Source organism: Fundulus heteroclitus, chromosome 9 (genome assembly GCF_011125445.2).
Source record: "Fundulus heteroclitus isolate FHET01 chromosome 9, MU-UCD_Fhet_4.1, whole genome shotgun sequence".
In the NCBI taxonomy this organism is placed as follows: Eukaryota; Metazoa; Chordata; class Actinopteri; order Cyprinodontiformes; family Fundulidae; genus Fundulus; species Fundulus heteroclitus.
The window spans coordinates 9,698,535-9,713,340 of NC_046369.1; the positions used below are offsets into that span (position 1 = coordinate 9,698,535).

Consider the following 14,806-nt stretch of genomic DNA (forward strand, 5'->3'; position numbering starts at 1 on the left):
TGTGTGTGTGTGGTGTGTGTGTGTGTGTGTGTGCATTGTTGTTTGTGTGTCTTTGTGTTGCTGTCCAAGGTGTACCCTGCCTTAATAACTGGTGCCCATCTCGTGCTTAAATGAGAAAAGGAATAACTGAAAAGAATTATACGTCCCCTTTAAGACAATTTTTGATGTAAGCTTAAATTTCTTAATCTTCATATTCCTGAAAAACCAAGCTGAAAAAGCGAGAAACACACCCACACTACTCTCCCAAACGCCAACATTAACAGCATCGACCTTTGGTGTTGGTTTGTTCCCTAATGCATGTGTAGATTGGCACTCAGCCAGAATTTGGAAATCTGAAAGGCTTCTTCAGTTTTTTAGTGACCTTTCATATGAAGAGTAAAGCTTCTGCAAGAAGCCAGAAAAAGACCGAGCTGCTTTCTATTCAAACACCAGACTGATAATAATGCAGCACAAAAAAGAACAAATATACAAATATAACCCATTAAAACTGTACATGTTTTAGTTGGTTGATCAAAATACTTTTTAATGCACAGTTCTCCAGTTATAAATATGTTAAAATTTCCCTTCAAATGGTGTTAGTGTGATGATTTTAAACAATGTAATTTCATGTTTTCAGACTGTGGGAGGGGTCGGAGTACCCAGAGAGAACACAAGCATGCACTGGGAGAACAAGGATCCAGCACCATGTAGCCCTGATTTCCATGTGTGTGTTAATATGATGCATTACTGGAAAGAAAATTAACAAGACATCCTATTTTTTTTATCCAAACACAATAATAATCACTGACTTTTAAATGCGCCACAGTAACTAAAGTACACAAAAAAATAGAGGAACATAGTTTAGGACTCCTAAACATATATACCTGACTTTTTGCAGTAGCAATGCATCTGTCAGTCAACTAGTGATCGAAATTTAGTTTCATTAACTTGCCAAATACTGAATTTTTTCCCCCTGTTCATTAATGGCATCAAGACTAAAAACTCCAACATCTCTCAGTTTAAATAACCAGATCATCTGCATAGTGTTTCACGTGGGGAGTAGTGGCCTAGTGGTTAGAGGAGTGTGTTTGTGTTCTGAGAAAGCTGCAAGTACCCGGTTTGATCCGTGCTGACTGCCTCTATGGGTTCCTGAGCAGATTGCTCCCTGGGTGCTATAAAAAAGCTTCCCACTGCTCCCTAAGGGATGGGTTAAATGCAGAAGACATGTTTTGTTGGAATGTACAATTACAATGATAAATAAAGATGTCTTTCTTTGTTTTGATTCACGTTAAGGGATTTCAAAGGTTAGAGACCTTTGAAATCCCTTAACTCCTTTTTATGTGTCTTTAAAAGCTACAACCTCTACCAGAGAAGCTACAGCACACTTTTCTTTCAATGTCATTAGTGGTGAATTAAGACAAAATTCTCACAAATTCTGATTTGAAAATTTCTATTTAACTGAAAATATCTCAACAGTTTTCTTCTTTATCATAATAGGCAACAAACAAATTTATTCCGGGCATAAAGAGCCTGAACACAGAGTACTTAAATTTATGCCAACATTTACTGCAGTCCAAGCAGTTCCTTGGGATTTACATGAAAAGTGCAGGAATATTGCAGTAACTATATATTGGTGATATATTGTGCAGCCCTAATCTCCACTCATAATGTTGGTGTATAAAATCTAAAAGCGTGTTAATAGCCAATGTCTGACCAACAGGAAACTGACCACAACAGGAGGTTCTGCTAGAATTATTTTAATAAGCCATTTGCAAAATAAACTCAGCTGTTAATCTTGTGAAGCAACCATAGATAAACTTGAGGGATTAGTCACACAGAACAACTTGTTATAATCTATTTATTTATTTTACTGAAGGACAACAGTTACTGCATTTGCTTTACTTCGTCGTTAGAAAAGAAAACACCCAGGGAGAAAGAGAAAGATCAGATAAGATGAGAGCCGCAGGGGGATACAGCTCAGTTCAGACTTGAATGGACATGATTTCTGCTCAAGTCTTTATGGGACTTTTCACATCAGCAGAACCACAATTTTGATTTACCAAGTGCTGCCTTAAGAACAGCACTTTCCTTCAAACTTTACCTCTATAAAATCTTTATTGCCATTCGGTCGTGGCGAGAGAAAGGGGGAGTTTAGAAGGTTAATCTGAGCTCACACACCTCCTACAATCACAGCAGTGACACGAGATTGTACAACAGACACTCGGGCGGACAGTTATTTTCCTTCCTCTTAATAAACCAATTGCAACAGAGCATCCAGATGAAGTTCGAGAGCATGGCTACACATACAGAATGAGAGATCTAATGAAATGCCCGAGATCAGTCAAACAAACATCCTCCCCCTCCTGCAAGTCTGTCCCCCGGTGAGGCATCCGAAGAGCATGCACATCATTTTCTGCTGAACATCTGCAGATGAAATTATTTTTTTTGAAAGGCAGGAAAATTGCCAATGTGGATCTATGATCGATCCGGAAAAGCTGTAGGAAACAGGAACACTGAGGTTTCAACAGGGAGACTCTAATAGACTTCCCCTGACCTTCACGGCTGTGCCCATGTTCAGTTCTAAACTAAAATTGCCTCCAGTAGTACAAAATAATACAACTCATATGAGTTTAAACCAAGAGCAATTTCCCCCCAAAAAATATCATCTTTAAGTTAAATAAATTGATTGTCTTGTTTTGATGTACATCTGAAACCTGCCAACAATCCCAATCTGTAATAATCTCTCTTCAAACTTCTTTGCAATTCATTTCTTCATCATGAAGATAAAAAAAACGTCCTTGAAAATGTTTTCTTCTGTCTCAATTATCTTGAGTAATTACCCTTAAGAAATAGGTCACTGCTGAGCTTGCCAATAAAGTTTTCCCCAGTGAGTTATAAAATCATACTTTGCTGTGGGCTCAAATTATTTTAGGTTTTGTGTTTGTCCTGATAATTGGTTTATATTTTCCCCACAAAAATTAAATAGTTTAAATCAGCAGAACATTTTGATTTTCTACACAGTTTTCTGATGCTAGCATGAAAGACCCATTAAACTTTTAGTCCAAACTAAATTATATTACTACAGTTTTAAAGTAATTGGTTATTTCAACAATCTTAGCAAAGTCTGATAAAAATAAAACTATGGATTGAGTATCTATAGTTCTTGTACACTGATCTAGGTATGTAACAATGCTAATGCAGTTGAATCCAGGACTCCTCGGTAACTGAGAAAAAACATAAACTGTAGGCTAAGAACAGCATGTCAACATTTTCTTTCTACTAAAAGGGAAGAGAACTGGCAACTCTGAGGCAGCTGATAACGTTTGGTTCACTTTACAGCCAGAGGCAATGAACCAAAGTAGCCACCAAAAGGGATTTTCATGGAAACTGTCTAATTTTGTAGCATATTGTCAGGAATCCATCAGTTGCTCAGCAGGTTTCAGCTTGAATAGACATAATAGACTATAATTTTATATTATCACCCTTAAAATGTGTGATAGTTAAGCAATACAATACACCAGTAATAACGTATTTAATGCAGAACTGTTTTCTGGCCAAAACAGACTCAAAGTTAGCTATTTGTTTATTAAAATTCTGTGTGTGGGGCAGTAACACCGGAGATGCAAGAAGCTACAATAAGGAAACGCGGGTTTGCTACAGGGAAAGGTCTGCTCCTTACTGCCTGCTTAGTACCAGACGACTTTTTTTTTCTTTGTGTTTAACAAACCTCACAGAGTTAAAAGCTACAGGAAAAGTAATAGTTTATACTTAAAAATTAATAAACTGTCTCTGCAATCATGAGAAAGATACAAAGATTATCCAACTGTAATTCATCATAGATAAAAAAAAAGATAGATACAGCTTTTTCCAACTTAAATTGGTGTTTTTATGGTCTGGAATGTGACTCCATTACACCAAAGTTACCTTATTTGTCCAAATACCATTTAAATAACATTGACGGATGCAGTGTGGTGCATAGATGACTGTTATTTAAATAGTTGCTTTGGGAAAATAAAAATATCTTCCCGAGATATACATTTGGTAGGTGCTTATGACTTGATGGAGTGTCCTACAAAGGCATAAACAACAACTTCACACACACAGACAAACAAATACACACACCAGTCACCAAGCTCTGACATTTGAGGAATTGTCCGACTCTCTTCTGCAAAAAGAAGCTTAAGGTTTGTCCAAAAAGATATTCGGTTTACCAGGCGTTCACACGTGACTGGAGGGCCGTTTACTGCCCCCCAGGAGGAGCTGCTCTCACTACTACCATGCATGACATTTTCATAAAAACTAATACATATCCATGTTTATCTAATGGTAGACACTTGAGGCAGGGAAAAGACAGCATCAGGAAATCTTTTTGTATTTTTAGAGTTTAGGTTTTTGTCCATCCCAGCCTTACATATCCAAATGTATCCATATTTAAATGTACAATGACATAAAAAAAACACACCTCGAATATGAGGGCAGAATTTTTGAGAAGTAAATCTTATTCACCATTTAGTTGGATCAGGACAGCCAACCATGCATAACATCTTTACTGGGTGAGCTTCGTTTCCCCTCCCCCCGATCTGTAAGAGAGCTGCTCTCTCCTGTCTGCCCATGAAGTCAAACACAATCAGCCACTCATTGAGAAAATGCAAGTCAGACTGCCAGTAATGAAGCCTTTAAGCTTTGTGAGCTCTTAAAAAGAATGGAGGGAAAGGGGGAGATTTTGATGTCAGAGCCATAAATTGTATTGGTTATACCTTAAAACTGGGGTTCACGCTTGAAATGCCCAAAAGAGGACTGAGAGAAATGCTGGAAAAGTTGCGATTCGGCACACTGTGCAAAGGTGTGCAGATGATTTAAGTTGGAGTGCTGGAAGAAAAACTGCGACGAGCACATTGTGAATATCAGCAGACAGGGTTTCATAAGAACATTTCACTTTTAAAGAAATAGGATTGTGCAATGAAAAAGAACCACATTTTAGGAGAAAGATTCTCACTTTTAGATGCAGATGATTCGATTTGACGAATCTATGCATTGAAATTTGAAGTCTATCCTGCAGAGAAGACCTAACGTATACAGCACCCTGCAAAAGTATTCATACATGCTGAACCTTTTCACATTTTGTAATAGACCAACACAAAATAGCATTGCAAAGTAAAGAGAATGTTTTGTGGCTTTCAAAATTTTAACAAATACACATTTGAAAACGTTTTTGTGTGCTTATGCATTGTCCCTTTGAGTCAATATTTCGTAGAACCACTTTTCATAGCAATTACAGCTGTGAGTCGTTGGATGTGAGTCTCTGCCAGTTTTGCACAACTAGACAGTGATTTTTTTTTTAACCACCCATTATTCCAAACTATTCAAATGTTGGAAAGAAAAGCATCTGTAAGGAGCAATTTTCAAGTCTTACACCATATTATCAAAATGGACTTAGTTTGCGTTCACACAGCAGGCAAATCCGAACTAAATCTGATTTTTTTTTTTGCCCATATGCGACTCATAACAGACTTTTTCATGGTAATGTGAACAGCCCTATTCTGATATTTTCACCAAAAAAATAGATTTTTGTCACTTTCATATGTAGTACTAAATCGGATGTGTAGCCGCTAGTTTTGAAACCGCCCGCAGTCTGAACAGTCATGTCGCAGTTCATCTGACTTTTATGTCACTGTCCTGGCTCACACCACTCGTCCACACAGACTTCTTTACAGTCCCAGCTGCAGTAGCAAGCCCAGTTCTACAAAAGGTCACTGTTAATAGCTTTGATTTTTTTCCCCCTTACCGTTCTTCTTGTTACAATGTAGTCTTAATATTGTTTGCTCCCATTGCTCAACAACTTCATAAAAACACAGAGAAGCCGGTATCCACTATTACGTCTTTTTATTTAACAAGCTTTAATGGAACACTTCAAGTTACTACTTCTGTAAACAGTACGCCACTGTGTGAAATATACTTTCTCCTTATGTGCATGCCGTTCAGACAGAAGTCGCATTTTACTAAAAAAAATCAGATTACAGCTAAGAATCGAGCATCAAGACCTGCAGTTTAAACGTAGCCATAAGCCCCGTTTACACTACCCTTTTTTAACCGTGCTGAGAACGGTCCGAGCTCGGTAACTGAGATAACTATTGAGTGTAAATGGAACGTAACCTGAACTGAACCGAGCCAGACACAACTGGACCGCGCTAAATCTAGAGCAGTTCGATATGTGGGCTCGGCCCGGTTTTTCATTGACTCAGTTCACTGATAACAAAGAGTGCATTAGCAGACCGCGTCATCTCCTTACAGTCAGCTGACATTTCAGACATTCATAATAATACTAGCTTCCCTACCGTGCTACACTCCAGTGATGATTCTGCTTAGCAGTGTGATGAACCTCAACGTCTGTCATTGTTTCCTGCGTCTGTAAGCCCTGATTAGACATTTGTTTGTCTTATCCACTTCCCAAAAGCCGACTCTGTCAAGTAAATTTACCAAAGGTTGCCTTCTTCGCTTGACTTTCCGCAAACCACGAAATATCACAATTATAACGAAACATAACTTCCTGAATGTTACGGGTGCCGCCATTTTTATTTGCTTGATTCCCTCCTTCAATCCTAGAGAGCAGTAGTACCGCAGATCGTCACTAGGAGGCGAGGAACTGTCGTAAGAACCAAGCTCGGCACGGTTAACTGATCCAAGCTCGGTCCGAACGGTTAAAAAAGGGTAGTGTAAATGGGGCTTTAGACTCAGCCTTTGACTGGGCCATTGTAAAACACGATTGACCTAAATGTAAATCATTCTGTTGTTGCTCTAGCGGCCTTAGGACTGTCTTCCTGCCGGGAGATGAACCTACGCCCCAATTTCAAGTCTTTTCCAGCCTTTAATTGGTTTTCTTCCAGTGTTGCCCTGTATTTAGCTCCACTGGTTTTATTCTTGACACTTCTCAGTGAAGGAAAGATTTGTGGAAAGCACAAGAGATAGTTGTCCTGTGAACAGATTCTGAACTTTAGTATCTATACTGAGATTACATTATACAAATATGGATTATATGTGTTATGGAGGTGACTTCTGAAGGCAAATGGTTGCACTGAATTTTATTTCAGAATAAAGGTGCTGAAAAAAAGAGAAATCTTTTAAAAAAGATTTTGAAAACTGCGTACCCCTCAAATTCCAGTTCACCATTTCAGCACTACTTTGTACCACATATTGAAGATAGTGGTTAAAGCGTACACATATTTTTGTACGTTATTGTGGCTCAGATGGCATGTGTCTGCTTAAAGTCAAGGCTGTCTAATTATTTAAGAATTACGGATAAAACCAACATGTTTTAAATAATAAACCATAAACACAGACGCTGTTGTCCGCATCCATGTGAGAAAAGCTCAATTCTGTCCAAACAACTTCAGCTGCGCATAATTTTTCACCATCTGTGCATTCAGACGCCGAGAAACTTCAGGTTTACTGAACCGACTGAGTATATTTGCTTTTCTTTTAAGCTGTTCCGCTTTGCTCTTCAAGGCAGCACTTCTCCTTTAAGGGTCCACTTCCTCTGACCTCTCAGGCGACAGCCCCGGGTCCACTTTTTGGCTCCGCTGGGCAACACAACAAGCCCTGCTTTCAACTACAGATTAAAATAGCACAGCGAGGGGAAAAGCCAGCTCATACCGCTGCTGCTCAGCAGGTTGCCATATTGGCAACACAGACCAGAACCCAGCACAAGCCATGTCTGATATTCTGTTACTATGTCAGGAATGCTTTGAAGGAATGGAGAAGTGATTGTGCTTCTTCTTGGACTAAAAGAGAGAAAAACAGTAGTACCACTGTTGTACGTTTCTGAAGGTCAGCTCTTCTTGCAGCAGTCCGACTGATAACTAGGTGCTATTGTGGATTGTAAAGGTGACACAAAGACAAACCCTGAACTATATCCAGAATAAAGGTCAGCGGGGAAGAGCTGATCTGCACATTGTTTCACACTTCAATGGTGATAAAATGAGAAATTACAAGAAAATGTAGTCTGCCAGCCAGAAAGAGTCATACAGCTACATCTCCATGTCTCTTAAACAGTAATTACAAAAGTCCCCCACAGGGCTGCTGGTTCTGTTAAAACAACTAAACTACATATATAGCCTCCAGACGCATCAAATTACTGAGCGTAGTTTGTACAAAATAAAACTACAGCTCCATTCAGTGATTCATGTTCTTGCTACAATGATTTTAGTTCCGTTGGGTCCTTTACTTCATATTTCACCAAATAAATTATTTTTAGTTCTGCAGATCTGGAGAGAGGGGTCCATGTGCAGGATCACAAGTTCTACACTTTTCCAGACTCAAGTTTATACTGTTTACAGACAGTTTTTATGTTCCTTAGTTGGGTTTTATTATCTATATGTTTCACAAATCATGAACCAGCATGACACTGAAGCTGGCTCTCAGTTCCCCACTGTGGTGAAGGAATATTTCCCAGATTGTTTTAGCATCTCAGCCAGTTTCAATCAGCTCTGTTTCAAAGTCCAAAACCTTTAGACTTAAAACATCAATATTCTGTAAAGCACATTGTGATCTGTGATAAAAGTAATCAGTGTAATTTCAGCAGCTAAGCCCGAAACATAGGTATAGTTCACAACTGATCTAAAGGTCAAGAAAAGCTGTGCATTTGGGCTTTTCTGACTTTATGAATTTTATCTCTGGGTTCCATCACTGACTCAAAAAAACCAAAACAAGATTAGAACAAAAAACTTTGATGACACAGCATAAAACCCATTTATCAGAAATACCGGTTTATTTCTTGTAGACAATAAAGGAACAAAGTGTTGAAACTTGAATGTTTTCCATATTCAGTTTAACTTTTCCTATACTATCAAGATTTTGAAAAATAATAATTAAATAATATCAGACTTTTCAAGAGTGTATATTAACCCTGTACATGCTATAAGACATAACTATGTGCCTTTGCAGTAGCTGTGTTGGTGCTCAGACTTCAAGAACGATTAAAATCTTATAAACCAGTTCATTTTAATAGTTACATGCACTATAATTTCATTAAGAGTATTTTTACGCCCAGTTTGGCACCATCAGACTGTCAATCTACTTATAGAATATTCATTGGTTCCTCAATTTATAATAATATACTAAAATCTCCACATTAAAAAAGGGCATTTCCTTTTTTTTGCAGTTTATTTTTGGGCCATTTTAAGGTCCAGCAGCAAAAAAACAGAGTCACTCTGTTGCACTCTTCTTGCAGGCAGAAGGTCTACAGCTGCACTGGTCTTCCAGATCCAGCAGATCTGCTCTGGGTCGGCGTTTATCTCCAGAGTGATCTCATTTTATTGATCCAGACCATAAACACACACGCAGGGCATAGAGGGATGCTGCAGCAGGGTGTCAACAGGGCAGGTAAACAGGAGAATACAGGTTGTGATGCAGAGCTGTTTTGTCCCTTTGTATCTGACCCTGAGTCCTCCTGTTTGGCTACAGATGCTGCCCTACCGTCACATGATGGTCAGCCGTGTTGATTCAGGACTCACATCCGCCGCTGAACAGCAGCCAATGCCACTCGTCAGCCCTTGCCTCCAAGGTGTGGCACAAATCCAAATGCAGCTATTTCTGCTCTGATGTTGACAGAAGCGACAAGTCAAAACACGGATGGTATAAAGAGACCAGAACCTGTGTCTAGATTACAGGTGCAGAAGTCATGGTGTTCTGTAATGCTTCAGTGCAACACAACAATCCTCCTATAATGGGGATAGCTTGGGTGGCTGAGACCATCATCAACCAACACTGGGCCCCTTTGACGTCTCTATGCCCCACATTTAGGTCAACGGCACAATATGAATACCAGGCCTACAGCAACCCCACAGTGCAACCTCTATCAAACTCCGTCATGTGTGGGTAATGCTGTCTAATGCAGCATCTTCACTCACTGCTCTGACTGTCAGAGGCTCCAGCAACAATCTGTAACAGCATGGCTCCACTTGTACCGCTACCACAAACTGTATGCCCTCTGGTGCATCTTCTGGACATGACAGCATCTTAAAAAACTGAATCAGTCACAAATCCAGCACTGGTCTTGTAGGTACGACAACTTTTGGTTTTTCGTCAGTAAATGTATATGATTCAATGTAAAGTTATGTCATTGTTCATTAATTTATAATAAATTGTTTATTGATTTACAAATAGTCACATCGGGAGCTTGTAGAGGCTTCACACCCTTTGAACTTTTCCACATTTTGTCACAGTACAGCCACAAACTGTGTATTTCAAGGTGGTTTTATGTTACAGACCGACACAAAGTAGAGCATAACTGCGATGGGGAAGGAAAATGAAGTACTGTTTTTAAACTTTTTACCATATAAAAAACAGAGGAGTGTGGCCTGCATTTGCCTTTAGCCTTCATAAGGCTCCGACCACACCAAGACGGGTTTGACCGTATTTGACAAACTTCTAGGCCGGGGGTCCCGTCAAGGGCGAAGCGACCACGAAAACGACAAGATCTGAAACCTGCTCCCGGGGGGGGGGGGGGGGGGGGGGGGGAAGTCTGACGCCTCCTCCTGTGGCGGCTTCATCTGAACACCCATATCCACATATCTGGCTTAAAACTAGCGCGTTTACGCATGCTTAATATGCATACGATAACACAAACAACAACAATGGCCGACTTTGGAGTTATGGTTGTGTTTTAGACACTATTCAATTTATTACACACTTTCCTGCTCTACTTCGTTAGTCTGGGCCGCTTTATCGTCATTTCAGGCAAATGGCTTTTTTCTCTCTGCTGCGTTCATTCTTTTCATCCCGCTCTTCTTCCTCCTTTACTTCGGTGGAGAAATTAGTGCGCCACTCACTGGGTTGGCATAGGTATTACAACATCTAATACGGCTCCTCCAGCTTCATCTTTATGCTCAAACTTTTTCTGTGTGGATACAGTATTCGGCTCTGTGTGAATGTAGCCTGAGTCAATAACTTGTAGAAACACCCTTTGCTGCAATTACAGCAACTACAGTCTAACATATTTTGAAACCCTTTACCAGGTTTCTCATAGGTTTGCTCTGTATCTGGCTCCACTCATCATCCCTTCAACTATAAACAGCTTCCCTGCAGCATTACCACAGCATGAGGGTGCCACCACCATGTTTCAGCCTGGGAATGGTGTGTTCAGGGTGATGTGGTGTGTTAGCTTTCGTCTACATTTAGGGTTTTGCATTAACGCCAAAAGTTTAATTTTTGGTGACGTCTGACCAGGGAACCTGCTTTCACACGTTTATTGTCTCCGACATTGAGGCAAAAGCCAAATGGGATTTCCAGAAGCTCTTTTCAACAGTAGCTGCCTTCCTGCCACCTCTTTCTTAAAAGGCCAGATTTTTAAGGTGCAAAACTAAGAGTTTTCTCATCAAACTGAAAATATGCAAACGAGAAATGTGTCAGTCAGTCGGCTGCAACAATAGGTTTTGTTTGAAAACAGCACACCTCATCAGCTGGTTCACTTTCAGACAAATAAAGCAGAGAAGAAAACGCTGTACATTTATACAGCACTGCACATATATACATTGATCAGCTGTAGTTCTTTTAAACATTTTGCGTTTGTCATGCAAAGCGAGCCTGATGAACAGCTTAAAGAAACCAACAGCGCATGGAGCGGCAGTGGAACGGGCGGCAAGGAGGACGAAACACGATGAAAAAGACATCAGGTGACAAGGGGGAGTTGTATTGACAAGATGTGCACATCACAACAAGCATGAAGCCTCTGTAACGTATATAGCAACCACACTTTGATGCACTTTCCACAGATACTCGGGGAAGGATTAACATCACAGCAATGAAATGATTGTGGATTCTCTTCATGAATGTTTCATAAAGCAGGGATGGGCGGATTATTCCCAATATGTCAATACCTGATGTTGCACTTTTGAGTCTCAAACCAAACAATTTAAAACTCAAAATATATTTCTTTGCATTAGCTGGTGTTGTTGGCATCTCCAACAATAGTTACCTTCGTTAATCCAAACTATAACACAAAGCTAATTTAATGCTTCCATCTTTTTTTACCAACCGAATAATGTTTAATTTATAATCACCTACTAATAAATTATGAATGGAACGACTTGGTTGTTAGCATGTAGTAAACAGTTTTAGGGAGGGAGATTTTAATGCTTCTTGAGTTGAAGCAGAGCATAATTTGGGAGGAGGCTTCAAGTTTTTGGTCATCGCCCATCCCTGACATGCAGAGCCACGTCACAGACACGGTGGTGGGTTTGTACCTGTCACGGTGTCTCGGGTACATTTTAAGCTCTCAGAGACCTCCTCTGCGGCACAACCAGAAGAAAGAAGGTCCACATTATTAGGTGAAATCAGTAGAGTAAAACAAAGCAATACAGTCGCTGTAATCTGTGTGGCAATGATTCCTAGTTTCAGTTCCTAACTTTCCCGCAGAGAGCATTTTCACATTTGAAGTAGCATTAATAGGATTTAGGTCAGATGTGCTTAGGAAGTGAAAAACCTTTAAGTAAGAAAGAATACAGTTATAGCTTTACTTTGATGTCTTTCAGAATATCAAAACGCACATAAATACCAAGGGCTCAGACAATAAGAATCAAAGCTCCTCTTTAAAAACCGAGCCTATATAAGCGTATCACACATTTTCACATAAACTAAAAAGCTGTTCGTAGCAGTGGTTCTCCTTAATTGTTGCAGAGATATGCAGCTTCAGCTCTTAAAAACACACAAATGTAATTACTTTGGGCATTTAGGTACACCTCTTTGACATTAAAATGATGATGATAATAATATGGTTATAATAATAGCAACTTAGGGCGGTTGCACTAAAATTAAATCCTGTCCATTTTATCCTGGCACAACTTTCTCACTAAAACACAGAACAAAACTGTCCCGGATCCAGGGGCGGTTCTAGACCAAATTTACCAGGGGGGCCAAGGTGGGGCCAGTGTTTTTTCACAGGGGCACAGAACTAAAAAATTAAAAACAATAAAATGGCAATATTTAAATGTGTAATAATATTAAATGAGCCACTTGTGGCTCTGGAACTGCAGGTTTCAGACCCCTGATCTAGCAGTTGAAAACTTTGCCCCCTGCTCAATACGGCTAAAGCTAAACGTGAAACATCTTAAGTTTTAAATTCTTTTTAGAGTAAAGCTGTATAGGTAAAAAATAATATTGGTCAAAGTGACAAATCAGTTATGGTTTCTTTGCCATTGCAAATAATTATGAGAAGTTTATTTAACATCATGCTTTTAGTACAGGGGCCATAACAGGGGCCAGGGCCATTTCTACAGGGGCATGTGCCCCTGTTGGCCCCTGTCTAGAACCGCCCCTGCCCGGATCACAAACCGGGCCAATAAAATAGTCCTTCTCATCCCCTCCGCCCCTCATTCCAGCTGCTCTCGTCACGCAGAAGGTTTAGGAGTCACCAAAGTATCAGAAACTGAGAGCTACTTCATTGGTACGGTCCCATACAGAGAGCTAGCAGTACTGACCTTTGAACTGGAAGAGTCAGAGCTCTGGATTTAAAATAAACATATATTTTTTGTTAGATATTGCCATTTAATCTATATAAATACGAGTGTGATACAAAGAAACAGCAAAGGAATAAAATAAAAGTTTAGATGCAGCTCACTGGAGGGTTGTGCTATTTTTAGAACAGGCTCAAGGGCGTCACAAGTGGTCCTTGGGGGCTACCTGGTGTCCCTCTGGCCCGGAAAGCCGTTTACAAAAAGACATTTATTCCATTTGCAATTTCCACCTTGAACACTTTAAAATAAGAGCTGCACATTTACACACTTTTAACAGTGCCTCTTTATGCGTTTTAATGCGTTTTTTTTTTATGTGCGTCTTAAAGAGTTCGTTGTATTTTAAGAGCACCAATGCGGTTGTTGGAGCCCAGTCAAAGAAACATTTCTGTCACCATCTGGGACAGACAATAAATGTTTTATCTTCTATCGTATTCAGTCACAAATGCAGCTGGAGGAGCATAACCTGCACAAGAACTAAAGATGCGATGATAAATTGGCCTGTGACTGGAATCGGATGTTTTTCAGCTTGACCCTTCCCACCAAGACTAAAAACGCCACGGTCACAAGGTGTGGAAATCCGTGTTGCTGAGTTAAGTCTAAAAGTTATTATTACTATCACTTAGATGTTAAAGATAAAAATCAGTGGATGCACAGAAGTGAAAGGAGCTATAAAAGTATTTCCACAACATGCTAGGACATGCCTGTGAGGTCCAGATAAAAGAAAGAGGTGTTGGATTTGTGATAAAAAAAATGTCCCTCCCAGGATGCAATAGTGTTCCTCCCTTCCATCGTGTCCTATACAGATCAGGCGCTTCCAGATCAACTCTCTGTTAGCTTGTAATAGAGACCAGAGGGTCCATTACTTCATTAAATAGGATTACTGACATTGTGTGACGTCAGCTTGAGTTGCAGAACGAACGATTGGTTATTTGAGTTCTTTGCTGCAATTGTTTGGGACATTTGGGACATCCTTCCTGTTAAAGCGAATGGAATCACAAGTGTATATTTGTGTTTAAATTTCTATCAGTTTAACTTGTTAGTTTAACAACACAACTGTTCAGCTGACCAACCACTCACCCCTTCCTGGCACCAAAAGCAAGCAATGTGCTCCAGCTGCTGATTAAGAGGGTAGTGATTAGAAGAGTCATGCTTAATTTGATTTACTCTGGGTACTGACCTCAGATCTATTTGGTTGTATTCATTTGTATTAATGTAAATATCTATCAGATACTGTTTATTGTTTTGGGTGTTGATTTTGTGAAACTATTGCTCATTTCTTGTTTTCTGATTGCCCCCCTCCATGGTTCTTTGTGTGAACC

General features: G+C 39.7%; 1 protein-coding gene across 2 annotated transcripts in view; it reads right to left on the minus strand.

Annotated features, from left to right (window-relative positions):
• The window catches only part of homer3b (homer scaffold protein 3b), a 65,467-nt gene that overhangs the window by 46,687 nt on the left and 3,974 nt on the right, over positions 1-14,806 (minus strand). The window contains exon 2 of one of the 2 annotated variants that reach the window (XM_036140991.1): positions 12,219-12,263. The exons of the other annotated variant lie outside the window; for it this stretch is intronic. Coding sequence (XP_035996884.1) covers positions 12,219-12,241 — 23 coding nt within the window. The 5' untranslated portion in view covers positions 12,242-12,263. The remainder of the gene's footprint in view (positions 1-12,218; positions 12,264-14,806) is intronic. 2 annotated transcript variants of the gene reach the window in all.